This window comes from Lodderomyces beijingensis (assembly GCF_963989305.1).
Source record: "Lodderomyces beijingensis strain CBS 14171 genome assembly, chromosome: 5".
Lineage (NCBI taxonomy): Eukaryota > Fungi > Ascomycota > Pichiomycetes > Serinales > Debaryomycetaceae > Lodderomyces > Lodderomyces beijingensis.
In genome coordinates, this window is record NC_089974.1 from 1,935,052 (window position 1) to 1,960,978 (window position 25,927).

General features: G+C 48.9%; 14 protein-coding genes across 14 annotated transcripts; 9 read left to right on the forward strand and 5 right to left on the reverse strand. All coding sequences in view use genetic code 12, as the record gives it.

Moving 5' to 3' along the window:
• Positions 1–66: 66 nt before the first annotated feature.
• On the forward strand, positions 67–498 carry LODBEIA_P47190 (uncharacterized protein; the record flags this gene model as incomplete). Its single annotated transcript, XM_066974971.1, has 1 exon — positions 67–498. One exon carries the CDS (start codon positions 67–69, stop codon positions 496–498), a length of 432 nt encoding a protein of 143 aa, XP_066831657.1.
• A 299-nt stretch (positions 499–797) lies between these two features.
• Positions 798–4,775, forward strand: LODBEIA_P47200 (uncharacterized protein; the record flags this gene model as incomplete). Its single annotated transcript, XM_066974973.1, has 1 exon — positions 798–4,775. One exon carries the CDS (start codon positions 798–800, stop codon positions 4,773–4,775), a length of 3,978 nt encoding a protein of 1,325 aa, XP_066831658.1.
• A 1-nt stretch (position 4,776) lies between these two features.
• On the reverse strand, positions 4,777–5,802 carry LODBEIA_P47210 (uncharacterized protein; the record flags this gene model as incomplete). Its single annotated transcript, XM_066974974.1, has 1 exon — positions 4,777–5,802. The coding sequence occupies one exon, from the start codon at positions 5,800–5,802 to the stop codon at positions 4,777–4,779; it is 1,026 nt and encodes a 341-aa protein (XP_066831659.1).
• Positions 5,803–6,047: 245 nt separating this feature from the next.
• LODBEIA_P47220 (uncharacterized protein) lies at positions 6,048–7,856 on the reverse strand (the record flags this gene model as incomplete). The annotated part of the gene is made up of 1 exon (XM_066974975.1): positions 6,048–7,856. The coding sequence occupies one exon, from the start codon at positions 7,854–7,856 to the stop codon at positions 6,048–6,050; it is 1,809 nt and encodes a 602-aa protein (XP_066831660.1).
• Positions 7,857–8,715: 859 nt separating this feature from the next.
• Positions 8,716–10,692, reverse strand: LODBEIA_P47230 (uncharacterized protein; the record flags this gene model as incomplete). Its single annotated transcript, XM_066974976.1, has 1 exon — positions 8,716–10,692. One exon carries the CDS (start codon positions 10,690–10,692, stop codon positions 8,716–8,718), a length of 1,977 nt encoding a protein of 658 aa, XP_066831661.1.
• An 842-nt stretch (positions 10,693–11,534) lies between these two features.
• LODBEIA_P47240 (uncharacterized protein) lies at positions 11,535–14,219 on the forward strand (the record flags this gene model as incomplete). Its single annotated transcript, XM_066974977.1, has 1 exon — positions 11,535–14,219. One exon carries the CDS (start codon positions 11,535–11,537, stop codon positions 14,217–14,219), a length of 2,685 nt encoding a protein of 894 aa, XP_066831662.1.
• A 543-nt stretch (positions 14,220–14,762) lies between these two features.
• On the forward strand, positions 14,763–16,772 carry LODBEIA_P47250 (uncharacterized protein; the record flags this gene model as incomplete). Its single annotated transcript, XM_066974978.1, has 1 exon — positions 14,763–16,772. One exon carries the CDS (start codon positions 14,763–14,765, stop codon positions 16,770–16,772), a length of 2,010 nt encoding a protein of 669 aa, XP_066831663.1.
• Positions 16,773–16,776: 4 nt separating this feature from the next.
• Positions 16,777–17,448, reverse strand: LODBEIA_P47260 (uncharacterized protein; the record flags this gene model as incomplete). The annotated part of the gene is made up of 1 exon (XM_066974979.1): positions 16,777–17,448. One exon carries the CDS (start codon positions 17,446–17,448, stop codon positions 16,777–16,779), a length of 672 nt encoding a protein of 223 aa, XP_066831664.1.
• A 202-nt stretch (positions 17,449–17,650) lies between these two features.
• Positions 17,651–18,931, forward strand: LODBEIA_P47270 (uncharacterized protein; the record flags this gene model as incomplete). The annotated part of the gene is made up of 1 exon (XM_066974980.1): positions 17,651–18,931. The coding sequence occupies one exon, from the start codon at positions 17,651–17,653 to the stop codon at positions 18,929–18,931; it is 1,281 nt and encodes a 426-aa protein (XP_066831665.1).
• A 192-nt stretch (positions 18,932–19,123) lies between these two features.
• LODBEIA_P47280 (uncharacterized protein) lies at positions 19,124–20,713 on the forward strand (the record flags this gene model as incomplete). The annotated part of the gene is made up of 1 exon (XM_066974981.1): positions 19,124–20,713. The coding sequence occupies one exon, from the start codon at positions 19,124–19,126 to the stop codon at positions 20,711–20,713; it is 1,590 nt and encodes a 529-aa protein (XP_066831666.1).
• Positions 20,714–20,867: 154 nt separating this feature from the next.
• Positions 20,868–22,367, forward strand: LODBEIA_P47290 (uncharacterized protein; the record flags this gene model as incomplete). The annotated part of the gene is made up of 1 exon (XM_066974982.1): positions 20,868–22,367. The coding sequence occupies one exon, from the start codon at positions 20,868–20,870 to the stop codon at positions 22,365–22,367; it is 1,500 nt and encodes a 499-aa protein (XP_066831667.1).
• Positions 22,368–22,417: 50 nt separating this feature from the next.
• LODBEIA_P47300 (uncharacterized protein) lies at positions 22,418–23,935 on the reverse strand (the record flags this gene model as incomplete). Its single annotated transcript, XM_066974984.1, has 1 exon — positions 22,418–23,935. One exon carries the CDS (start codon positions 23,933–23,935, stop codon positions 22,418–22,420), a length of 1,518 nt encoding a protein of 505 aa, XP_066831668.1.
• An 822-nt stretch (positions 23,936–24,757) lies between these two features.
• On the forward strand, positions 24,758–25,075 carry LODBEIA_P47310 (40S ribosomal protein eS25; the record flags this gene model as incomplete). The annotated part of the gene is made up of 1 exon (XM_066974985.1): positions 24,758–25,075. One exon carries the CDS (start codon positions 24,758–24,760, stop codon positions 25,073–25,075), a length of 318 nt encoding a protein of 105 aa, XP_066831669.1.
• A 188-nt stretch (positions 25,076–25,263) lies between these two features.
• LODBEIA_P47320 (uncharacterized protein) lies at positions 25,264–25,773 on the forward strand (the record flags this gene model as incomplete). The annotated part of the gene is made up of 1 exon (XM_066974986.1): positions 25,264–25,773. One exon carries the CDS (start codon positions 25,264–25,266, stop codon positions 25,771–25,773), a length of 510 nt encoding a protein of 169 aa, XP_066831670.1.
• Between the last annotated feature and the right edge of the window lie 154 nt (positions 25,774–25,927).

The window sequence follows — 25,927 nt, forward strand, 5'->3', positions numbered from 1 at the left end:
TTGAATTGAACCTTGATATGGTGCGGAGCTGATCTGGATGGTGATTTTTTTTCCACTCTCTCTGCAATGTACGGTAAGGAGTTTTTTAGCGTATTTATCATCACCAACCCGCACGTTACTCATTTGCTCCAACATCAAGAGACAATGCCAGGGCTCCACGGCGACAGCAGAAGAGCTGTCCCTTCGACTTTAAACTCACCAACAACTGTTCACATAGACGCCACTGTGCTGCTCCTGGATAGCAAAGCAGAGGCACTCGTGTCCCAGTTTATTACCGTTAGCGAGCACAACAACAACCCTATAACGCAGCAGGAGCAGAACCAGAGCACCGGGTTTGCTGCTGACAAGGAAAGCCTGGCTAAGTTATCGCAGTTGAAGCGAATACAGAGAAGTTTACGAGGCTTGCCACCGCTCTTGTCGGATAAAATGGCGACATCTTCTAGTGCCGCTGAAATCGAGGATGGCGCTAAAAAAAAAAAGATTGTGTTTGATGAATAGAAATTCTGCTGTCATGGCGTGGGATACGGAAGCGGTCGCTCGCAGCTCAGTTTCAAAGACTATATAGGCTTCAAGTTACAAGCTAGATCAGCAATAGCTTTGGCATTGGGTGGCTGGCACACACTCTGGTGGTGCACCGATGAGCAGTTCCTTGAAAAAAGTCGTGTAATTTGCCGCAAAATCTCTGTCTCTTGTTTACCTCTGCCTGACGCGTAGGGATCAGTTTTTGCAACAAAATCAACCTGAACCAGGCTTACATCCAAACTGCTGCTCTATGTTTACAACCTCACTCCTCCCGGATGAAAAGGAAACTCGACGCCAGCGACAACTCGTTTATCAACAACAGCGATTATGAGTCGGATAAAGCCGCAAGCGAGCATGAAGACGAGGCTCCTTCGAAAAGTGAGGACGCGGAAGGAGAGGAACATGAAGGCAATGAAGGACCAACAAATATGCTAGACCCCGGTAAAGTGGAAATTGATGCGCCACTCGCAGAACATGTTGAGGGTGCAGAAACTGCTGAAGCTAGCCACGGAACGCCAATGCCAGAGCCACTGCCGTCGGTGGTCAACCACCCGCTGCAAACCACGTGCGCCACTCCCACAAAGCCTCGACTAGTCATTGATCGGTTGGCCTTGACCAACTTCAAGTCGTACGCCGGTCGACAGCTCATCGGGCCCTTCCACTCCTCATTCTCGTCAGTGGTTGGCCCCAACGGCAGTGGCAAGTCCAACGTCATTGACGCGATGCTATTTGTGTTTGGATTCAAAGCCAGCAAAATGAGACAGGGAAAAATATCCGAGTTGATACACAACTCGGGCACCAGTCGGCCGGAGTATTGCCAGGTCGATATACACTTTAAGATGGTCTATGGCGACCCCATCCTTCAAGGAGCTGGTAATGTACCAGACTCAAGCTTGGTCGTCTCCAGAAAAGCGTTCCAGAACAACCAGTCGGCGTACTATATCAACGACAAGAAGAGCACATACACCGAGGTGACCTCATTGTTGAAAAAACAAGGCATTGACTTGGAGCACAAGCGGTTTTTGATTCTTCAAGGCGAGGTCGAGTCCATAGCGCAAATGAAGGCAAAGGCCGAGAAGGAGGGCGAAGACGGCCTACTTGAGTATTTGGAAGACATTATTGGAACGACCAAGTACAAGCAGTTGATTGAAGATACAACCACTGAGATTGAAGAGCTCAACACTATATGCCAGGAAAAGTCAGATCGGTTGGAGTTTGTGGAAAAGGACAAAAGTTTGTTGGAGGAGAAAAAGGCTGAAGCTTTAAAGTTTTTGGACCTCGAGCGGAAATTGAACCACTTGATGGGGCTCCAGTTCCGTTGCAACGCACAGCGGTACAGACTGCAGATGCAAGAGGAGGAGCAAGAAGCAAGCGAGTTGAGGGGAAAGTTGCAGGAGAGAACAGAAGCAGTCGCGGAGGTCACTAAACAGATCACCACCGAGAAGGAAAAGCAGCTGCAAACCACCAAGGAGCTAAAGCGATTGACCACTGAGATGGATCGTTTGAGCAAACAACGCAAGGACTTGAACAAGCAAAACGTTGCTTTTGAAGAAAAGTCAAAAAACATGGACGCCAAGATCAGGAAAGCAAACAAATCCGTGGCGTCGCTGACTGCATCTTTAAACAAGGCAAAGCAGAGCTTATCCACTTATGCCAACTCCTCTGCACAGTACAAAACCGAGATTGAGACGCTAACTTTGAAATTACTGGCACAGGAGGACAAGATGGCCGAGATGAGGGCAAAGCTAACAGCGAGGACCTCCGTGTTTACGCAGGAGATTGAAACCTTGCAGACACGGTTGGAGCCGTGGACGTCCAAAATCAAGGAGAATGAAAGCAAAGCCCAGTTGGTTGCAACAGAGATCAACATGCTCGAGAGCCAAATGAATAGTAAACGGACCCAGCTAGAGCAAAGCAAGCGACGGCTCAGAGATATCAAAGCAGAGGGTAAATCCAAGGAAGCAGAGTATCAACAGAAGGAGCGAGACTTGGAAAAGATTACCGAGCAGTGGGCTCTCGGCGAGGAGCAGACCAGTTTGTTAAAAGCCGGGTTGGACAAGTTGAAGCTGCAAATCTCCAAGAACAAAAACAAGCTCCATGACTCGCTTGCTATTTTGCAATCCAAGGAAAACAAAAACAGCGTGCTAGCATCTCTAAGCAAATTGGCAAAGTCCGGCAGGGTTGAAGGTTTCCACGGACGACTAGGCGACCTTGGCCGCATTGACGCAAAATATGATGTCGCAATCTCAACAGCGGTCCCAGGTTTGGACAGCATGGTTGTCGATTCCGTTGAAACCGCCCAGGCCTGCATCGAGTACTTGCGAAAAAACCGACTTGGATATGCTAGCTTTATATGTCTCTCCAAGTTGAGCAAGTTTGACTTGTCCCCGATAAACACGCCTGGCGACCCATCCAAGGTCAAGCGGCTCTTTGACCTCGTTGACCCACTTGATTCGAAATTTGCACCGGCATTCTTTAGCAAGATGTTCCACACGTTGGTCGCGCCCGACTTGAAAGAGGCCAAGGCCGTCGCCTACGGTGCTAAACGGTGGAAGGTGGCCACCTTGGATGGGCAAGTGATTGACACTTTTGGCACAATGTCAGGCGGTGGCAACTATATTCAAAAGGGGGCCATGAAGTTGACGTCCTCGCGCAGTGAGGATACCAACGAGGTTGAGGAACTGGACTTGGAGCTGTTGCGGGGGCGGATATCGGAGTTGGAGAGCAAGTACGATGACACGAGCAAGCAGTATAACGAGAGCGTGGCCGCGCTAAAGCAGGTGAAAAAGCTCGAGCCGGAAACACGGCGGGCGCTTGAAAAGTTAAAGTTGGACATTGCCGGGCTTGCATCAGAGATGAAAGAGATTGCTCAGTTGAGGAGAACCTTGTCCATAGAGCAAGAGGAGATGGACGCCACGAACCCCTTTGAAGCGCAGATTACGGACAAGCGCGAGCAGCTAGCCGTGTTGCACCGGGAGAAATCCATATTGCAATCTGAAATGGCCGAGTCGGAAACGCGCATTTCGGAGCTAGAGCGGAAGATCATGGAGGCGGGAGGTGTCGATTTAAAAGTGCAAAGCTCCACGGTTGATAGTATAAAGAAGCAGATTTCTATAACCAACGACAAGACCAGTGGGGACAGAATTGCGGTGAAGAAGTTGGAAAGCGATATTGAACGGCACACGCGAAACATTGACGAAGAAACGCGGGTCTTGGCAGAGTTGGAAGCGGCGGTCAAGGAGTTGAAAGAGTCACAAGCCGTGGTGGTGGAACAGATGCAGTCTTTGGAAGTGCAAATGGAGGTGTTGAATCAGCAAAAGCAAGAAAAGGATGAGCAGCTTGAAGTAGCGCGTTTGGAGATTGAGGAGAAACAGGCCGAGATTGCTGACTTTGAACAGTTTAAGGTTGAGATAAAGAACCAATTGGAGAAAGTAGAGGGACATTTGGAAAAGATGCGGCGTTTGGTCGCCCAGAACGAGCAAGCTCTAGACTCGATACCGGTGCGGGACCTCACTCCCTATATTTACTGGCTTCCGGACCACGAGCAGTCCACATATACCACGCCACTATTAGATAACGAGTCTGACGACGACATCGACATTGACGCTGTCAACTCCGAAGTGGAAGAGATTGAAAAGTACATGTCGACTGTGCGTGTGGATGTCGAGATCTTGAGGGAGTACGGGACCAAACTCGCAGAGTGCAAGGAGAGAAAAGACGATTTAAACAAAGCCATTGGCGATCGAGACGAGAAGCGCGACTACTGCGAGGATATGAAGAGAAAGAGACTCGACGAGTTCATGCAAGGATTCAGCGACATCTCCTCGACACTAAAGGACATGTACCGGATGATCACCATGGGAGGCAACGCCGAGTTGGAGTTGGTGGACAGCTTGGACCCCTTTTCCGAGGGCATCTTGTTCAGCGTGATGCCGCCGAAAAAGTCGTGGAAAAACATTTCCAACTTGTCTGGCGGCGAAAAGACGTTGAGCCTGTTGGCATTGGTGTTTGCTTTGCACAAATACAAACCCACGCCGCTTTATGTGATGGATGAGATCGACGCCGCATTGGACTTTCGCAACGTGTCTATTGTGGCAAACTATATAAAGGAGAGGACCAAAAACGCCCAGTTTATCGTCATTTCCTTACGGAACAATATGTTTGAGTTGGCGCAAAAGTTGGTGGGGATCTACAAAATCGACAACAAGACCAAAAGTGTGCCAATCATGAACATCGAACTAGCCGAAATGTAACTTATGTAATATTCAAGCTTTCTTTCTTCCAACTAGGTTCCACAGCACATGCATATCCCTTCTCATGCTTTCTCTTTAGCACAAAGTATGTGTCCAACACATCAATCATCTCCACCATCGATTTCGCAGCATTCACTCTCTTGACCACTTTTTTCGACACTGGCATATTTTCCAACAACTGCAGTACGTGGTGTTGCGATAACTTGAATGGCAAGCCGTAGCTCGTGGTCAACGCCATAAACACCTCGACTGCACTCCAGGGTGTTTGGTCCTGACCCGTGAAAAGTGCCGGGTTTGCTAGTATCCCTCGTGCCGACATGACACCGTCGGCACCGGTATAAGCTGCGATTCTCCGACAATCGTCCAATGTGAAGCAGTCGCCGTTGGCGATCACAGGAACCGTTTTAATGTGCAGCCTCACCATCTTGATTGCGTCCAAGTCAACAGGGGTGGACGACCGGGTGGTCTTTGTGCGGCCGTGGATGGTGATGATGTCGGTGCCCGCAGCCTCCACAATCTTGACAAACTCGATGGTTTCATTCACGTCGCTGTGTATTCGGATTTTTGTGTCAATGCAAACAGAACCCCCGTACTTGGCCTTGGCCGCTGAGATCATCGCTGCCACGAGATGCGGCTCGCTCATCAACGCAGCCCCGATCCCTTCCCGGATCTGGTCCTTTATGGGGCATCCGCAGTTGATCCCAACCCCGTCCACATGCGGCAAGATCATATCGATGAATTTCATGAAGTCCTCCACGTTGTTGACGCCCACTTGCACTATGACGCAGTGGTCCCGGGCGTTTGTAGTAAAGTCCGAATACCGAGCCATATCGTTGCGGACAAACTCACGAGCTAGTATCATTGGCGTGTAGACTATATCCACATTGTAGAACCGGCATAGCTCACGGAATGGGAGTTTGGAGTACCTGACCATGGGGCCTGCGACGCACACTGGCCGGTTCTCTAGTTTGCATCTTTGTATAATCGCCGTGGGCCTGTTCTCTGCCGGTCTCGAGGGAACTGTCATTGAGGGAATTGCACAGTTGCAGCTGAGATGAGATGAAATCTGTGCAAATACACAAGTGATGATCTGCTACACCAGCTTTAGGTACAGTCACGTGAGTAGAGTCCCACTCTAGAATATTTTCAATTTGCAAGTTACAGATAAGCAGTTGATGGAAATTTCTTTAAATAATACAAGTATATAGAAGCCAAAAAAAAAAAAAAAAAAAAAGAAAAACAAGAGAAGAAAGATCCCGCATCCTGGCCTCACTACTCCTCCTCCGAGCTTTCAGACGACACGGCATCGTCGTCGGAGCTTTCTTCATGCTTGATACCCATAAGACCGTTACTTTCTGTCTGCGCATGCCCGTTGCCCTCGTCAAACAATGCCAACTGCGACCTCAAATGCGCCAACTCGTCTAGATTGGTTCCCGACTTGTTGCCCTTCTTTTTGATCTTGACTGCCGCCTTTTCGCCGAATAAAAAGTCGTACAACTTCAACACCGTGGAGTCACCCAATTGGTCCATATCCAACTCCACTTCGTCCTCGTTGCTGATTTGCACGTCGTCCTGGATGATTTTGATCAACGCATTGAGCTTTTTGTCGGACAACGTAGGCACAACCTCGGAAACCTGTTTTTTCATTTCGTATGTGACAACCGGTTGCGGCGGCGTGAGTTTCACCTGGCTAACGGGCGGCACCGACGACTCCTTTCGCTTCGCCTTTGAGCCGCGCTTGGCAGTCGACAGTGCTGCTTTCTTCTTTTTCTTTTTAGCCGCTTGCTGCTCGCGCAATTTTTTCAAGTGGTCTTTCTTCATCTCGTCCAACTCCTTCTTCATTCTCGTCAACTGGTTCTCGAGAAACTGGATCGCGGGCACGTCGGCAATCATGGCCTCGGTTATCTCTTCCTCTTCCTCGCTCGACACCTCCTCTTCCTCCACTTCTGAAGCGGGGGGTGTTGGCTCGGGCACCGGTTTGTTGACCCATTTTTTATCAAACACGGCCTCAAGGCGGTGGCCCATCATGTTGACCTCGGTTCCCTCGGGGTTGAACGCATAGCAGTTTTTAAACACCAACCGCACGTCTCTTTCAAAATCATCTGCGCTGTCGTACTGGTTGTTTGTCAACTTGGACTGAATGGTACCGAGGTCCATGGGCTCCTTGACAACTTGGTGGTAGTTGGGGATGTTCAAGCTTACGGCATCCACGGGCGCCAAGAAGGGAAAGTTGTAGTTGTAGTGCTTTTTCGACGTCAACTCCTTGATGGTTTGCGCGCAGAATCTTAGTTCCGCTGCAAATTTTTTCTTGCGAGGCCTCACGTCGTAAGGTAGTTCTTTTGATTTCGGTGGGTGCACCGCTCTTCTTGGCCGTGCGGCGGCAACAGAGTCCGCCCTTCGTTTGTTGATGTCGGGAGACACTGCCTTTGTTTCTGTGACTCCCTGTGGTAATTCCCTCGGGGGCATGTTGAGCATGAGCTTTTCAAACTGGGCCTGGATGTTCAACGCCATTTTGGAGATGGACGCAGCCTCACCGTTGAACTTTTGGCAGTTTTCAATGATGAGATTGAAATCGCTGGTGAACTGCTCCGCACTCTCGTAGGCCTTCACGTGCAACTTCCGTTCTATAGTGGACAAGTCCATGGGGCGTTTTATGAAGTTGTAGTATAATGGGATGTTTAGTTTGACAGTGTCGACTGGGAGATGGAAAGGGGTGGAGTCTTTTAATCTCTTGATGCCCTTGATTGTAGTTAGGGCGTACTTGTATTGGTGGGCAGGCATGGGATCCGCGGGCAAGTTGTCCATATCTGGTTCCGCTGGTGGTTTGGCTGCGGGTGTGGGAGCAGAAGCCGTAGGAGGTGAGGTGGTTGCAGTAGGCTGCGTGGTTGCTGCAGCCTCCTCCTGCTGATCAGGAACCTGACTTGAGTCTCCATTCCCGTTTGTCTCCTCCGTCTCCACAGTCTCCTCAACTTGTCCATTTTCAGTCCTTTGCTTCTTCGAGCCCTCCTCGGCAGCAGAATCTTCCTCTCGCTCATCTAGTTTCCGTTTCTCCGGCGACTGAAACTCGTGATCGGTGGACATGATGGACTCTATTGTAGAAATCTTGCCATGTGCAGAAGTCCCTATTTTTTTGTTTTCTTTTTTTTTTTTCAAATGGTGGTGAAAATCTATCTCTCTCCTTTGTACCTGTGTTGTGAAAAATCGATGGAAAAATTGAATTGTATTTATACTGCTGGCTCAATGTTGTTTGTTTTTTTAATTTTTTTTTTTCCAGTCGCAATTCTCGCTCTTGAGTCGTTTACTTGTAAAGTTCCAACGCCACCTTCTCCAACGTATAGACTTTACCGTGGAAGAAGACAAAAATTATATCCCCTGGTGTCTCTTTTTTTTTTTTGCCACCTTGCCCTGTACTTGTTTAAAGTAGTTCTCATGGCGGTGTCATTCTCTCGGGGCTGGTGGATTAGCCAATAGTAAAACCAAGCTTGAAATTCAGCTGAGGGGGGGTATTTCGTGGTAGACTCCCTGTTGACTATTACTTTTTTTTTCTCACCGATGGGTCACATGATTAAAAGATTCATCGTGTGCGCTGTACCGTTGGTGCCAGTACTAAACCTTTTCCGACCAAAACTCAAGCCTAGTAACATCTGTCGGAGTACCTCACCACTGTTGACTATGTAATTGCATTTATTAGGTTATCTAGGTAGGGGCTGGGCGATACATGTTGGAGGCAACAAACTTATGGGTGACGATTCAGTGGGGGAAAAAAAAAAGGAGCCAGCAAGATTATTTTTTTATTTTGTTTTTCTGTCGACACCAGATGCATACGCGTGTTGGCTTGGTAAGGTAGAGAGTTTGAACTATTTTCAGTACTGATACAACGTTGCTCGTTACTCTTCACATTTACTATTACATGTTGATACAAAACGCATTCCGTCAATTGTTATAAATGAACAGTTAAAAGATCATTGATGGAAAAGCCTTTGTTGCAAGTGGGACACCTCCTCAACCGCGCAGCTAGCCGTTCTTGCGTGCATTTGGAGCAAAACACATGCCCACACACGGTTATCGCCGTGTCTTTCCAGTTCTTTGTGCACACCGAACACTTTGCAATCGACCGCAACGCCTCCAACTGTTGCTCGTCTTCTTGGATGATTGAGTCGGTGTTGTTGGTTCGGTACTTGTTGATTAAGCTCTCTGCGTTTGCAAACTCTTTTCTTAGTGAGTCCAACTGTAAGCTTTGTTTGTTCAATTGGTCTTTCAATTCCACCACCTCCGTGGTCATGGAAACGATCTTGGCCTCTTTTCGTTCCACATCTTTCTCTAGGGAGTCCTTGATGACGTTTAAGTTTTTGATACTATCTTGCAAGTTATAGTTATCCTGCAACGAGTTTTCCTTGATGATCTTGTAGTCGACAATTGACTTTGTCAAGACCTCGATTTTGTTGAGATAGTTCAGCTCAAGCTCGGTGAAACTCTTTACCAAATCCTGCGACTTGGCAACTTGCTGCTTCAATACCTTATTTTCACTGCTGAGCGAGTCCTTGAGTCTCATCGATGCAAAGTATTTCTGGTCCGCCTTGTTTTTTTCAATTGTTAGCTTCTTCACTTGGTTTTCGTGGTCTATTGCTGTGGACATTTTCTTCATAGCAAACTCTCTGGTTTGCTTAAATGCACTTTCGATTTCCTTAATTTCGTTATTTAGGAGTTCGATTTTAGCATCTCCGCTAACTTCAACTCGACTCTGGATGAGCTCATCGATCCTCTTTGAGTACACCGCATTCAACTCGAGAAGTGCCGCGGCAGTCTTTTGGTCTTCAATTTGCTTGGATAGCAACGTATTTTTGCCCAAAAGCTCGTCGCGTGTTGTTCTCACGCGGACCAAGTCCTGCTCTACTTTGGCCAAGGTCTGCTTCAAGCTCTCATTCTCCTTGACAATATCAGCCTCTATCAAGCTTTTGAGCTCGTTGTGTTTTTCTTCAAACTCGGTCAACTTTGCGACATTCACCGTGTTTAGTTTGCTGACTTTGCTAATCTGCTCCTGCAAGGACTGGTTGTTTTTAACAATCTTTTTGTAAATCACATTCTCCTGCAAGTCGGACTCGTCCAAGTTGTGTATCTTGCTCTCCAACGCGGTGGTTTTCAACAAAAGGGCCTTATTCGAGCCTGTCATTTCCTCGAGCTGACTGTTTAGCACCTGGTTGCACGACTTTAGCTGCTCAAGCTCCAAGTTTAATTTCTCCCATTGCTCGTCGCCTACATCGCGAGAGTTTCCGTTTTGGTCACCACTCGGCACAGGCTGCGGTGTTTCCTCTTTGACTTTTACATCTTCACTAACTTCCTTCCGACTGTCGTCGACTCTCTTTAGCGTCTTTGACGCGTTGCGTTCTCGCAGGTTGATCAAACCAAGGATTTCCTTTTGCAACTGGTCAACTTGCACCAAGAGCGACTCATTCTCCCTCGCTAGTATCTGGTTCTGGCTTTTGATGGAACTCAACTGTTGGAGCTTTGTTGCGTCAAAGTTTAGAGGCAACGTTGACGACAATGCTCTTGACACTGCTCGTCTTAGCTGTTCTAGCTTTTCGTCATCCGTTGATTCTGGAAACGGCACCAACACATCTTCATTGGTCCCTTCGTTATTGTCAAACAACGCCAATATCTGGTTGTACCATGCCGTCAACACGGTAATGACATGTTTGACTCCCTCGGACTCCATCGAGAGCCGTTTCGCCTTGCCTTGCAATTTGAGTACTTGCTCTTTATAGTTGAGCATCTGTCTGTAGATGGCCTCCTTTTTGAAATAGACAACGTCGGCCTGGCTGAGCGGGCCCTCGGTGCTGAGCTCATCTAGCACCTTGGCTTTCTTTGACGGTAGATGGTCTGTCTCAGGTGACCTCTTTCTATCATTGTCCAGGCTCATTGAAATCGCGGCGGTTTCTTAACTTGTATTTGGATATAATATGTGTTTGCAACAGATTGTTCTGTTCTAGATGAATATTCTGGTGCTGTTTAAAGAGACTGAATTTTTCTTTTCCATTTTCTTGATACTACCACTTGGGATCTTTTTTATGGCAAGTCACACGACCGTACGCTTTTAAACCTTCATGGCCGGGAATCGAAGCGGATGTTGAGATACGATTGTTGAACGTGCCATCGGTTCCGTCGACTCGTTGTGGGCAGGAGGCAAGACATGCACTGCGTTGATATGGCCTCACTTGTATCATAAAGCTCTAGCTCTCTATGGCCATAAGGGGAACTGCAGAGCTGTGTCAATAGCAACAATCTGCATGCCAGACTCTCCTTTTTCCCAATCACAGTAGTTGCACTTGCTCATTCACAATCATTTCCTGTGTTTGAGAAAGTGAAAAACATGAGCACCACGGGGGTTTACATTTGTTGAAACCACCATGTAGATGAGGTGTCAGAAGATTACCACGCATAAAAATATATGATGAAATTTGCACCAAAATTTTGGGAAAACTTTACCAGTTGCAGCAAAACTCGAGAAAACAGAATAAAGTCATCTTCCGTCTAATACAGTCAGAGCGAGTAGCTCATGGACCTGTTTTACAGGATAGGGTATGACTTTGCAAAGCTCATTGGGAAGTCACGTGATGGCTGCAAATCGGTACTGACACCCATTTCGAATCCCGCAAAGCGCAAATCAAAAAAAAAGCAAAAGATTAACAGCATAAAATGCGTCTTGAAAATTAAATACAGGTACAAACTCACCCTACTTCATTCTCCTCATATCCCTTCTCCATGCACCTGCTATCGCGGATTCTTATTCTTCTCACAGCATTGTTGAGCTGCTGCTTGGGTGTCAAGGACCATCTCTTCAAAAGCTGTCACCAGGCAGGGTTTTGCCACCGCAATCGACACTATGCCAAGCAAGTACTGCTTGATCCCGCTTTTCAGAGCCCTTACCAAGTTTTGAAAGACTCGATTAAGGTTGAGGATGGGGTTTTGAGTGGAGAGATTGAAAAGACCCTTGCGAGTGCTGCACCAGCTGTGTTTCCCTTTGAAATCAGCATCGTTGAAAACAGCTTCAGATTCAAAATGGACGAAAGGAGACCCATGAGTGAGGGCTTGGTGAATCCTAATAGATACAACGAGGCCTCTAACTGGGCGTTCAAGGATAGCCCCAGTCCACAGCAGTTTCGGCTAAAGAGACTGGATAACGAGATCACCGTCATATACCCCAGACACGAGGTTGCCATTCAGCTCAACCCGGTCACGTTTACATTTTTTTACGACGGAAAGGAGCAGATTGTCGTCAACGGAAAGCAGTTGCTCAACATTGAGCATTCCAGATCAAAAGAGAACAACCAGGAAAATCTTTTTCCTCAAGAGTCCGACTTTGATATGTTTTCCGATAGCTTTGCCGACTCAAAAGGTGATAGGTTGCCCCTTGGACCTGAGGCGGTGGCACTCGACTTTACCTTGGTTGGGTTCGAAAGCCTCTACGGCATCCCCGAGCATGCAGACTCCATGCTTTTGAAGGATACCAAAATGCATGAGCCATACAGGCTCTACAACGTGGACATTTTTGAATACGAGGTCGACTCGCGGTTGCCAATGTACGGGTCGATCCCATTGGTCATGGCAGTAAACGGCAACGTGGCAGCGGGGATCTTTTGGATCAACAGCGCCGACACCTACATCGATATCGAAGAAGACACCCGCGCGTCATCAGTGCATTGGATGTCGGAAAACGGCATTTTGGACTTTGTGGTGATTATTGAGGATAGTCCGCGGGATGTTAACCAAGTCTACGGCAAGCTTACCGGAAACACGCAGTTGCCCCTATTGTCAAGTCTCGGCTACCACCAGTGCCGGTGGAACTACAACGACATCAAGGATGTGTTGGAGGTCAACTCTAAATTCGACGAGTACGAGATACCCTATGACACCATCTGGCTTGACATTGAATACGCCGACAATAAAAAGTATTTTACATGGCACCCGGAGAACTTTGCTGAACCGGGAGAGATGTTGCAGGAGTTGAACCGGAGCAGCCGGAACTTGGTGGTGATTATTGACCCTCACATTAAAACCGGCTACGAGGTGAGCAATGAGTTGGTCACGAGAGGTATAGCAATGAAAAACGCCGACAACCAAGTGTATTATGGACACTGCTGGCCCGGTGAGTCTGTTTGGGTGGACACCATGCACCCGGAGAGCCGAAGTTTCTGGGACGAAAGCCATCGAAAATTCATGATTTCTGACAGGTACAAAAACTTGCACCTCTGGAATGACATGAACGAGCCATCGGTGTTCAGTGGACCGGAAACAAGTGCCCCCAAGGACAACATCCATTATGGCCAGTGGGAGCACCGGTCTATCCACAACGTGTTTGGGTTGACCTACCACGAGGCGACATTTCAGTCCTTGCTTGCACGATTGCCCACTCAGCGACCGTTTATATTGACTAGGTCGTATTTTGCCGGCAGTCAGAGGACAGCTGCCATGTGGACCGGCGATAATATGTCGAAATGGGAGTATTTGAAAATATCCATCCCCATGGTGTTGACCTCCAACATAATGGGGATGCCATTCGCCGGGGCAGATGTTGGTGGGTTCTTTGGCAATCCCTCGCCAGAGTTGCTCACCAGATGGTACCAAGCTGGTATTTGGTATCCATTCTTCAGAGCGCACGCTCACATTGACTCACGAAGAAGGGAGCCGTGGATGGTAGAGGAGCCATACTTGTCGAGTATCAGAAATGCCATCAGATTGAGGTACGCGTTGCTTCCTGCTTTTTACACGAGCTTTTACCACGCTTCCAGAAACGGGTCCCCCGTGATTAAACCGTTGTTTTACGACTACCAAGGCCTGAAGGACAAGGTGACGTTTGAGGTTGACGACGAATTTTTCCTTGGCGATACTGGGATATTGGTAAAGCCTGTTACGGATGCAGGTGCCAAAGAAGTGGAGTTTTTCCTTCCTCGAGATCACGAGGACATCTACTACCACTTTGCAAACGGGGTGATTGGAGAGAGACTAAACTCCCATCGGTTCAGTGTCGAGCTCAACGATGTTCCCATGTTGCTCAAAGGCGGGTCAGTGGTGCCAATGAAGCTGAGGTATAGGAGATCCACCAAGTTGATGAAGCACGACCCCTACACTTTGGTGGTGGCGTTGGACAAACAGGGAAAGGCGCAAGGGTCGTTATATGTCGACGACGGCGAAACCATTGGTGGCGAGTTTACATACATTAGGTACAAAGTTGACGAAAGGAAAGGCATTCTGGTGGAAAAGGAGGGAAATTACACACTTGCAGTCAACGTTGAAAGAATTGTCATTGTGGGAATCAAGAACAAAGTGGGTTCGGTGAGTACAGGCAAGCTTGTCGACGAGGGCAGGGGCAGAATCACAATAGTCAAACCTCATGAGTTTCCAATTGTGTTCAACAACAATGCCCGAGCCGGACACGACGAATTGTGATTATGTGTGGTATGTAGTGAACACGTTTGTGGCTGCAAAGAGACTAACTTCTTTCTTCAACTCTACTTAACGGCGGTGCCATGTCTTCACATGTAGCCCCAACCCCTATATCTGACATGCCTTGTTTTTGGCATCCAATCCCTCCTACGTTTTGTTTAGAGTAATTAGTCCATGCTATACAGTGCGGAAGTATATGTATCGTGTATTAAAGGAGACTACTATTATTAGTAAAAGGGAGACAGTGACTGAGGGAGAGCGAAAAAAGATCAACACTTTTTGGAACTTACCACCAGAGCACAAGTATAGGGAACTGCCACTACTAGACTCTATAAGGTGATTTGTAGCTGCAGAACTCTCAAACTACACTGGTAGCTCACACATTATACATTCTGGTCCCAAGTTATTTATCAACCTCCTTCCACCCGTTTACCCCGATTCAGAGGCCTGCTTTTTGCTCCTTCCGCCGACTCATGATTACATCCACAACATCACCTAGCCAGCGAAGCCAATAATTTTAGAATACAAGCCCGTCCCATTTCTATCATGTCGGTTCCTCCTTCTACAACCACATCGTTGAAGCACACCATTGCTCCCAACTCCACGCTTGCTACAACGTCAAGCTCCAACCAGAGCGGGTCCAACGACTTTGTCAAAAAGCTATTTCTCATGCTTCAAGAAGATAGTTATAAGAACATTGTCAAATGGACCCAAAACGGGGACAGCTTTGTGGTGATCAACACAAACAACTTTACAAAGGACATTTTGCCACGCCACTTCAAACATTCCAATTTTGCAAGTTTTGTTAGACAATTGAACAAGTACGACTTTCATAAAGTCAAGATTCCAAACGAGGCCAAACTGAGCTACCCTTATGGCGAAGACGCTTGGGAGTTTAAACATCCCGACTTTAGAATCAACGACCGAGAATCGTTGGACAATATCAAGAGGAAAGGCCCCACTACAAAGAAAACCGGCGGAGCGTCTCCATCGTCTTCCAACAACGGATCAAAGCCTACAAGTGCAGCTATCAAGAAGAACCCCAGCCTATCAGAAGTGAATGTGGAGACAGCAGCAAACGATTCCACCAGGGTCCCCCTTCCACAGAGCTCACACCCAGCTAGCAATCACAACTACATCCAGCTAAGTCAGTCGCAGAACCATTTGAGAGAGCAAGTTGACGCTCTCAAAGAGAGCAACCAGGTGCTAAGCCAGGAAAATGCAGTGCTACAAAAGAAATACAAGACGTTGGTGGACCACATTGTCTCCATAAATTCCTTCAACGAGCGGTACTACCGCTCCATGAGCCTCTTGATCAATGTCTTGTTGCAGTCTGGGATCAAAATTCCGCCGTTGGACTTTCCACCACCAAATGCCCTTGGCCCCGGCCCTTTTACTCACCCGGACCCAAACGCCAGCATGTCCACGGCCAACCACTTGGGCTCGCTCTCGGCAACGTCGCTTCCCAGTATATCGCAGCATTTGCAGCTGCAGTCGCCGCGAATCCCACCGCACCTCCAATCGCCCGTGGTTTCAACGCAATCGATGCAGCCGTCTGGCGGCGCCTCCACAATGGGAATGACTCAGCCAATACCTTCCCACCTAGTTGGAGCCCTGCAACAGCCACTGCAACCAGCGGTTCTCAACAACAACCGCTCCCTTTCCATCCCGAGTGGCCGTCCGCCGCAAACAGCATACTCCGCCACCAGTCCCATTAGCGGTCTTGCCACGCTCTCGCGCCTGCTGTCGGTGACACAAGCGAACCAAGCATTTCTTCCAACCAAGTCTGCCAACCAGACACTAGACCGAACTCAGTCCATGGATGATGTCCACCAGGGGCCACCACCACGAGGTTCAAACAGCGGCCAAACGCTTGACCAGCAGCCGCCTCACTTACACCGGCACCAGCAGCACCAGCACCAGCACCAACACCAGCAGCACCAGCACCAGCACCAACACCAGCAGCACCATGAGAACCACCAGCAAAGCTTGTCCTCCTCATCGCAGACCAACCCCGGAACTGCTCCTGAAGACTATGTGCATGCGTCGCCAGCGAACAACAAACCCCTCTCTCCCTTGACCAGTTCATCGGCGTCACCAAAAACCAATGTGCTACCACAGACCAGCACCACTTCCATTGCCAACCCAAAGTTCCATGTTCTCTTGGTTGAGGACGACAATGTGTGCATTCAGTTGTGTCGCAAGTTTTTGGTAAAGTACGGGTGTCAAGTCACCGTTGTCACCGACGGCCTCAATGCCATCTCCACGGTGGAAAACACCAAGTACGATCTCGTGTTGATGGACATAGTCATGCCCAATTTGGACGGAGCCACAGCGACGAGCGTGATTCGCTCGTTTGATACCAAGACGCCGATTATTGCCATGACGGGCAACATCGAGGATAACGACCTTGTGACGTATTTGCAAAACGGGATGAGCGATATCTTGGCCAAGCCGTTTACAAAGGACGACTTGTACTCGATTTTGGCTAAACATTTGTTGAAAGATGGAGATGAGAGTGAAGAGCCAATGAACAAGAAACTGAGATTAGAATAGTTTTTTAGTCTATTAGTCTATGGAATGCAATGTCAGAAAACGCGTTGCCCCAGGGTGTTTTCTTGTTGAAGCTGTTTTTGTATCGTGTGATCTCTACTCCGTGGAAGTGCACAGCATTGAAATTGTAAACTATTTCTGGCTCTTTGAATTTGCGGCTATTTCTCTTTTTGTTTGTGACAGGGGTAAACCCGTCGTTACAGGAGCCGTCATCTGAGTAATGCACAAGAACAGCCATGGTCGGATAGAGGGAAGCTAGCTTGCGCTTTGTTAGTCGGTCCGTGTGAGCAATGATGTCGTTGCCTAGAAACACCATTGGCTTGTCGGTGACTAGTATTTGCTCCATCACCTCGAGTGGAGCATGGGGGATATAGTATAGGGTTTCAGGGCCCGCCCCACCGCGATAGTGCTCCTCCACTGTGAACGGCTTGAACAACTCCATATCCAAATCGGTAAACACAGGGTCATAAAGAGACACCTCAGCGATGTTCTTGGTCTCCACCAACTCCAAAAGCAAAGCGTACTGGTACCGAGCATTTGAGCTCTCGCTGGGTGAACCTAAGGCCAAGCACCGGATGTTGGTAAAGTCCCCGCTCAATGACTCTTGAATTTCATGGAAAAAGCTCGAGTTTCGAATTGTCTCCCTGTGTGAAGCTATGCTCAACTGTAGCTGCTCCATTATGCTCTAGTCTGGATGCATTGCCATCTCCTGACTCCGCGGGAACAGAGAAACCAAAGAAAAAAAAAAAAAAGGCGAGAATCCAGTTGCCTTACACGATTGTCACTCTCACTTTTCATCCCTTGAGAAGAGTTCATCCTTGAACCAACTTCACTCAACGCAAGCACCCCCGGCTTTTTCCACATTGTCACCGTCGTTGGATATGCGCAAGTGCAAAATCTTTGTAGGATCGTCGCATCCTGAGTTGGGCCAGTTGGTTTGCGACCGGTTGGGCGTCGAGCCGGCCCCGTGCACCTTGAAAAAGTTTAGCAACGGCGAGACATCGGTCCAGATTGGCGTGAGTGTAAGAGACGAGGACGTTTACGTCATTCAAAGCGGCTCGCCGCACATCAACGACCACATCATGGAGTTGTTGATATTGATCAGCGCATGCCGCGGCGGAAGTGCAAACAAGATTACCGCGGTCATCCCGCAGTTTCCCTACAGCAAGCAGAGCAAGATGAAGAAGCACCGTGGTGCCATTACTGCCAGGATGTTGGCCAACTTGTTGGTGATGGCTGGCGCAGACCATGTTGTCAGCATGGACTTGCATGCAAGCCAGATGCAGGGGTTTTTCACCAAACCGGTGGACAATTTGTTGGGGGCGCCCACGTTGGCCAGGTGGATCCGCCACAACATCCCCGACTGGGAAAACTCGGTTGTTGTTTCCAAGAACCCCGGTGGCACCAAAAGAGTCACGGCGTTGGCCGACTCGTTGAAGATCAACTTTGCCATGATCCACACCGACAGAAGGAGAACCCAGGACGAGTACGCACGCAAGAAGGCGTTGAAGAAGGCCAAGATTATTGCTGAAGACGGTGGGGACGCTACGGAGCAGGACAACATTGTCAACGAGCTTCAGACGGCTCGGATTGTCCAGGGCCACGTGGTGGATGATGACTACCAATTCAAGAGCGAGCGTGCTCATCGGGAGGGTGTTTTGGAAAACAGTGTTCTCTGCGACTCCAACGGCTCGCACTTGACCAAGCCCAATATGTTGGACAGCGATGTGCTTGGTGGGTCGTATAACGCCGCGCAGAACTCGGACGACGAAGATGGGCCCTTGGTTGAGGAAAAGTTGATTACTCTCGTTGGCGACGTCAAGGGCAAAGTCGCCATTATCTTGGACGACATGATTGACAAGCCCAACTCGTTCATTGCCGCGGCGGAGCACTTGAGATTGAACTGTGGCGCCAAAGCCGTTTACGTGGTTGGCACCCACGGGGTGTTTAACGACAGCTGCTTGAGCGCTTTGACCGACTCCAAATGCATCGACAAGATTGTAGTTACCAATACGTATCCGATCCCGAAAGAGGAAATCGAGGCGCACAAGGACAAGCTAGTGGTGATTGACGTTTCGCCAATCTTTGCCGAATGTATCAGAAGAGACCATTTCGGGGAGTCCATATCGGTTTTGTTTGACTCGCTTACAGCCGTGGGGTAGGCTTTGTATGAGTGTGTAGCGGTGAATTTGTTAATGTAAGGATCAAAGTGTAGGTATTATCATGAACCGCGCTTGCGAGGGGGGGGGGGGTTTTTTTTTCGCGGGGGACGGTGGGAGACGGAGTGCCAGCATAAACACATCTGGATGCTAAAACCGACCCTGGTTTAGGACACAAGAGCAATAGATAGCGCAATGGAGCGGTCGATAGTGGCCACTGAGTGGTCCATCGTGGCAGACGATAGTGACTCGTCAGTGGAAGACAGTGGAGTGTCAACTGCAGACTCAATTGAAGCGGAAGAGGAGAACGGGGATAATGACACCACGGCAGCACCAGCACCTGATGACCCACTTGCCAGTTACTACGAGGCCTATGCTGATCAGTTTCTTGATTTCATAAACACAAACCCCACCACCTACCACGTTGTTTCGCACTTTAAATCCCTCTTGGAGAATAACGGGTTCAAGTCCATCAGCCAGAACAAGGCCATTGCAGAGCTCGATGCTGGGTTCTACTACACTTGCAACGGTGACCAGTCGTTGGTTGCATTTGTCATTGGCGGGAAATGGTCACCTGGCAAGGGATCTTGCTTTGTTGCAAGCCATTGCGACGCATTGAGTGTCAAGGTCAATCCCCGTGGTCTGTTGAAGCTGCGGGTGGACGGGTACGATCTTATAGGAGTGGCACCTTACTCTGGCAGCTTGAACAGCAACTGGCTCAACCGGGACCTTGGGCTTGCAGGGAGTGTGCTCGTGCAGACACCGCAAGGTGTGCAGCGCACGTTGATAAACTCGGCACCGCTCCCAATCGCGGTGATTCCGTCGCTAGCACCGCATTTTGGCGTGGATACGGCTGTTTACAACAAGCAAACCCAAGCCGTTCCAGTTTTTGCTCATCGTTCGGACGACGAGCTAGTACCTACGGAGGAAGAGCTAGGTAGCAAGTTTTTTGCAAGACATTCATTGCGATTGCTAAGGTACATTTGCGCCCTAGCTGGGGTTTCTTTGAGCTCGATAGTTGACTTTGACTTGGATCTAGTCGATGTGCAGCCCAGCTGTCGCGGAGGAGTAAATCGCGAGTTTATATTTCTGGGCTGTTTGGACGACAGGCTCTGTGCTTTCGATTCCATCTACGGTCTCATTGAATATAGTCAGCAATTTCTCCTAGACAAGGACATCTCCACCTCGGAAGCACTCAACGGGGTATACTTGGCAAACAACGAGGAGGTTGGCAGTTTGACCTCGACTGGGGCTTGTGGAGGATTCTTGATTGACACTTTAAGATCAGTAGTGGCTGCCAGGTGCAGAGAGCTCCCCGTATCGGAGGCCGTTGCGCAGTTGACTACAAACACCGTCTTGTTATCAAGCGATGTCACGCATGCATTAAATCCAAACTTCAAGGAGGCCTACTTGGAGAACAACTTCCCGCTACCAAACACGGGGCCGTCGATCAAGTTTGACTCGAATGCACACGTATTGAGCGACTCTTTGGGCAAAGAGTTTCTCACCAGAATAGTGGCTGACTTGGACGGAGTAAAGTTGCAGCAGTTTCACATACGAAACGACTCGCGGTCCGGAGGCACCATCGGGCCGATCATGTCGAGCAGCCAGAGAGGTGTCAACGGGGCACGAATGATCATCGACGTGGGTCTCCCCATTCTCAGCATGCATTCCATACGGAGCATCGCCGGGTACAAAGACGTCGGTATGGGAGTGCGCTTCTTTAAACAGGTGTTTTGTAAGTGGCGTACCGTAGCTCGAGAAATGGATGGCAAGCGGGTGTAAAATACAGAAGCGCGTCACGTGACCTCTCTTCCATGGAATTTTGTGGAAAATTCCCATCTTCTCTCTACGATACTGTCTAACCTAGATTTAATACCTTCGCATCGGCCAGTTTTAAACGCGGTCTACTTTGACAGGGCAAAAAGCCAAGTCGACCATGAGAATACCAAAGACTGTCTTGAACCTTCATCCCCCATGCTCTAGACCGCGGTTGTTAAAGGCACGCCCTGTGTCGTGCTCGTTTCGAAGGGCGTTCCATGCATCGACAGGCAGACTATTGATTGATTACGACCCCTACCTGACTCTAGGCGTGGACAAGTCGGCCGATCCCAAGCAGATCAAAAAGGCCTATTACGACCTCGTCAAGAAGTACCACCCGGATGTCAACAAGGAGAAGGACGCGGAAAGGAGATTCCACAAGATTCAGCAGAGTTACGAGATCTTGCGAGATAAGGAAAAGAAAGCGCAGTATGACCAGTTTGGGAAAAGTGCATTTGATGAGAATGGCAATCCAAGTCCCTTTGGTGCTGGTGGTGGTGCACAGGGACAGAATCCGTTCGCAGGAGGAGGCAATCCGTTTGCAGGGTTTGGCGGTGCAAGCTCAGGGGGAAGACCCTTTGGCAATATGGGGTTTGATTTTGAAGACTTGTTTCGGGAAGCATTTGCTGGTGGGAGGGGGGCTTCGGGGAGAGGCGGAGGCCAAGGAGGTGCGCGCTTTGTTACGGAGCATGTTGGGGACAATGTCGAGGTTATGAAGTCTATACCGTTCAAGGAGAGTATATTTGGCGGATCGGTGACTATCAACTACAAGGTTCTCGACTCGTGCACCACCTGCCACGGAAGCGGCTTGAAAGAAGGAGCCAAGAAGCAAACTTGTCCCACCTGCCACGGAACCGGACAGACGGCACACGTCATGGGTGGGTTCCACATGGCGTCCACTTGCCCCACGTGTCACGGCTCTGGCGTGACTATACCCAGATCCGACGAGTGCGGTACCTGTCATGGCAATGGCGTGCAGGAGATCCCCAAGTCAACGACTGTCAAGATACCTCCAGGGATCAGCAACGGCGCCCGGATTCGGATCCCCGGTGGCGGCGATGCGCCATACGTGACCAAAGACGAGTACAACCAAACGCGCAATGGAGACTTGATAGTGAGGGTCAATGTGGAGAAGGACGCCATATTCACCCGTGATAAGAACAACTTGGTCATGGACAAGGAGATTTTGATGACCACGGCTTCCTTAGGGGGCGAGATCATTGTTCCTACCTTGGACGGGCAAAAGATCAAGCTCAAGATCAGACCCGGGGTGCAAAACGGCCGCAAGCTCGTGATACCGGAAAGGGGTGTCCCCGTGAATGGCAACTTGAACAACAGAGGCGATCTCGATGTCGTGTTGCATGTCAAGACCCTCGTTCCGGAAACGCCGACCCAGACCGCGCTACTTGAAGCCTTGGCGGATGCATTTGACGACAAGAACGCCAAGCGAACCGATGCCGACTGGCAGTTGGAGCTTGAGAACGACCTGGGCAAGGAGAAAGTGCTCGATATGGATGAAAAGGATCTTCACCCTTCCAAGTTGGCGAGAATAAGCAAAGTCTTGGGCAAGTTCTTGAACTTTGACAATGGAAAGAAAGATGGTGAGTCTAAACAATAACCTGTATATATCTTATTACTATTATTATTACACGATGCATTACTTTTTCATCAACACTTTGCGTCGTTGATTTGCTTTAGCAACTCTTGGCCGCCGGTGGCATCCTTGACACGGATACAGTAGGTGGTGATTTTGCCCTCGGGACTAAACACTGGCAATCGTATTAGCGACCCATGGCCGTACCGGGTGTACTCAATGTCCTTGGAGATGGTCGTGTTGAGCAAGACACGGAAATTGCCCTCGGCTCGGATCAAGATCCGCGACTTGCCAGTGTCTTTATTGCGCAAGACTTTTAAAAGTCCCACACCTTTGGGGGTGTACGGCTCGTTTTTGTTTGACTGGTCAAACTCCATCAACTTTGCCTTTATGGTGTACTTTGTCTCCTCGTTCTCCTCTCCCGTCTCGACCTGCTTCATTTCGCCCATTTCAGCCACGGGGGTGAAGTTTCCTTCCACTTCGGGTTCGTCTTCGCCGGCTTTGTTATCCTCTGGTTCCGCAACAGTGGACGTGCTCTTGGTGGGTGCTGAGAACGGGTTTGCATCCGCTTGGTTTGTAGACCCGAAAGATGCTGGTTTCTGCAGGGTGCCAAACAGGAAGGGCGATGCCGTGGTGTTTTCACCTGCTGGTTTACCAAACAGGAAAGGAGAGGATGTGGGCTGTGCTGTAGCTTTGGTAAATGCAGTTGGCTTTGCGCTTCCGAATTGAAAGGTGTTGGCCGTATTGAAAGCGGAAGAACTGGGTGGATTTGCACTGAAATTGAATTTTGGAGGTGCATTACTTTCTGGCTGCTGCGGCAACCCGCCGAAGGTGTTGGCTACCAGCGGCTTTGACAACGCGGGAAACTGAAAAGGCGATGACTTTTCAGTACCGCCCTTGGCTGTATCGTTGTTTGTGTCTGCACCATTCGGTTTGAACTTGAAAACACTATCCACGATGGGCTTGCTGAAATTGAAAGTAGGCCCCTTTAGCTCGTCATCGGAGTCATCCGGATCTCGTTCGTTTAGTTTGGCGATTTTCTTTGGGTCAAATGTGAACGCGGGTTTGCTGGTTGTAGAGGACGTGTTGCTAAAAGAAAACAGCGGTCCCTGAATCTTGACCTCGGGCTTGCGCGGCTCCTCCTCCGATTCTTCCTCCGATTCTGCATCGTCGTGCCCGTCTTTAGTCTGCTCTATCTTTTCTGCCGGTATCTCTTTGGTATCGCTCTCGATGCTTTTGTAATATCTCACATAGGCTTCGGCTATGCTGGTAAAGTCCACAATCGAATTGGCAATGTGAGACTCGTTGACTTTCTTGACAAAGTTTTCATTCAAGGCACGGATTTTGTTAGTCTTTTGGGAAGTTGTTGTAGTTGGCGAGTTTGGTAACGTTGTGTGTGGCTTTGGAAACTGCAGTGCAGTTGAGAAAGGTGATTCTCCTTTCGGTTCATTCAACTTCCCCCTGGGCTTTAGGATCTTTCTCTTGGACAAAGTTTCCGAGGTGGCACGGGCGGGTGCGTCGGCCTCGTTTGTTTCGTAGTCGTCATCAAAAGCATCCTTAGTGATCTGCTCCGCGGCCTGCCTCTTGGTCATGGTGCTGCTGCTGCTTGAATCTATAATCCTGCTCCAATTGCCCGTCTCTGGCGCAATCTATGTTGGTGATGCCCACCACAAAATCAGGAGCTACCAACTGTGCAATAGCGTTCTCGAAGGTGGCCCAGAGAATGTAAAGGCAGCTCCAAGGTCAAAGAGGTGGGCATGGAGAGGTGGAGGTGAGGTGTTTACCACAGCCTAGGAGATTCAAGAACAGGTGCTGGGAAGAGTTGGAAGCGACGCTACGTGAAGCACGAGGTGTGATACAACACAACGGGAAATGTAGACCCGTGCTGCAAAATAGGCAACAGAGATGGTTTGAAAAGTGGCTGTCCTATCCATTGCAAAAGTCCCCTTCTGAATCTTAGCAGTAGTAGCAACAGGTTGCGTTGTTTTCAAAATAGGTCTTTGACCTGGATTCACGTGCCATTTGTGGGACGCACACACCACCCCCGTTTCCTCCTAGTTGCAGAGAAAAAAAAGCCAGAGAGAGACCTCACCATTTTACGCCTTACAGATTGGAAAAATACGTCCTACCAGCTCATCTTTATAGTACACAAGCAACTATAGAAGTATGTTACGACCAATGCCACAGCGGTGTATCAACTTGGGAGCCAAGATGAGGCCATATTGACAGTTACATTGGAGATGCCTGGGGGCCATTTATTTGCAAATGAAACTACAAAACCTTTGACAGTGCACTGAACAACCAGCGGCGACAATGCTTGTCGAAAAAAAAGGTCTTTATAGAGCGCCTGGCTCCCAATATCGCAGCTAATTCCCGGGTCCCACAGTTTTCAGATTACTAACAACCACACTAGAATGGCGCCAAAGATCCAACAAACTAAGGCCGCTAAAGCTGCTGCTGCCTTGGCCGGTGGTAAGAAAGGTAAAAAGAAGTGGAACAAGGGTAAGGTCAAGGACAAGGCTCAGCACATTGTCATCTTGGACCAAGAGAAATACGACAGAATCTTGAAGGATGTCCCAACCTACAAGTACGTTTCCGTTTCCGTTTTGGTTGACAGATTGAAGATTGGAGGTTCGCTTGCCCGTGTTGCTTTGAGACAGTTGGAGGACGACGGAATCATTACCCCGGTCTTGAAGCACTCCAAACAAGCCATCTACACTCGTGCTCAGTAATTGATAGTGTAGTGGGCTCTTGCTAGCATTTGTATATTACGACCAAAAAATTTTGAAAACCATAATGTGTTAGCTTCAGTGTAGCTTTAGTACTCTTCAACCCACCGAGATGGCCTCTTTCGGTGCCTCGACGTGAAATTAAAAGAGAAAAAAAAACGAGAGCTCCAAACACTCCTTCTTGTTTCTACATGATGATACGAACGAGTCGCCCGTTGGTGTTGAAGAGGGCATTTTTTGGCTCTTCGAAGCCCCAGTCATATAGCATTTCACGGGTCCTCAATGGCTCACCGGAGCAGGTTTTCGACATCGTAAGCAGGGTGGACAACTACAAGAACTTTGTGCCGTTTGTTGAGGACTCGTTCATTACAAGCAGGGATGGTGGCAATCTCCCCTCGGGAGCTGGTTTGAAAATCGGGTGGAACGACATTACCGAGCGGTTTGTATGCAAACTCCACTGCGAGGAGAACAGAAACGTGTACGCCAAAAGTGTTGAGCTAGAGTTGTTTGAGACCCTTGAAACGCAGTGGGTGTTCAGCCACGTTTCGACGAGCAAGTTCCCAAAGTGTCGAGTCGATTTCAAACTCACGTACAAGTTTCGAAACCCATTGTACAACCATCTCAGTTCCATGTTTGCTCCGCAGGTTAGCAACATCATGATTGGTGCGTTTGAAAAACAGTTGAAACAACAACAACGATGAGGCCAGAATCGAACCTGTCATCAAAAGTGGTTGCCATTAGGGGAGGAAGACGCATCATATTGTGGGATAAATCGAGATATAGATCTTAATAGACACAACCTGGAACTTTAGAATTTCGTGGGTGCCGGGGAAGCCGACATTGTGTTGGTAAAAG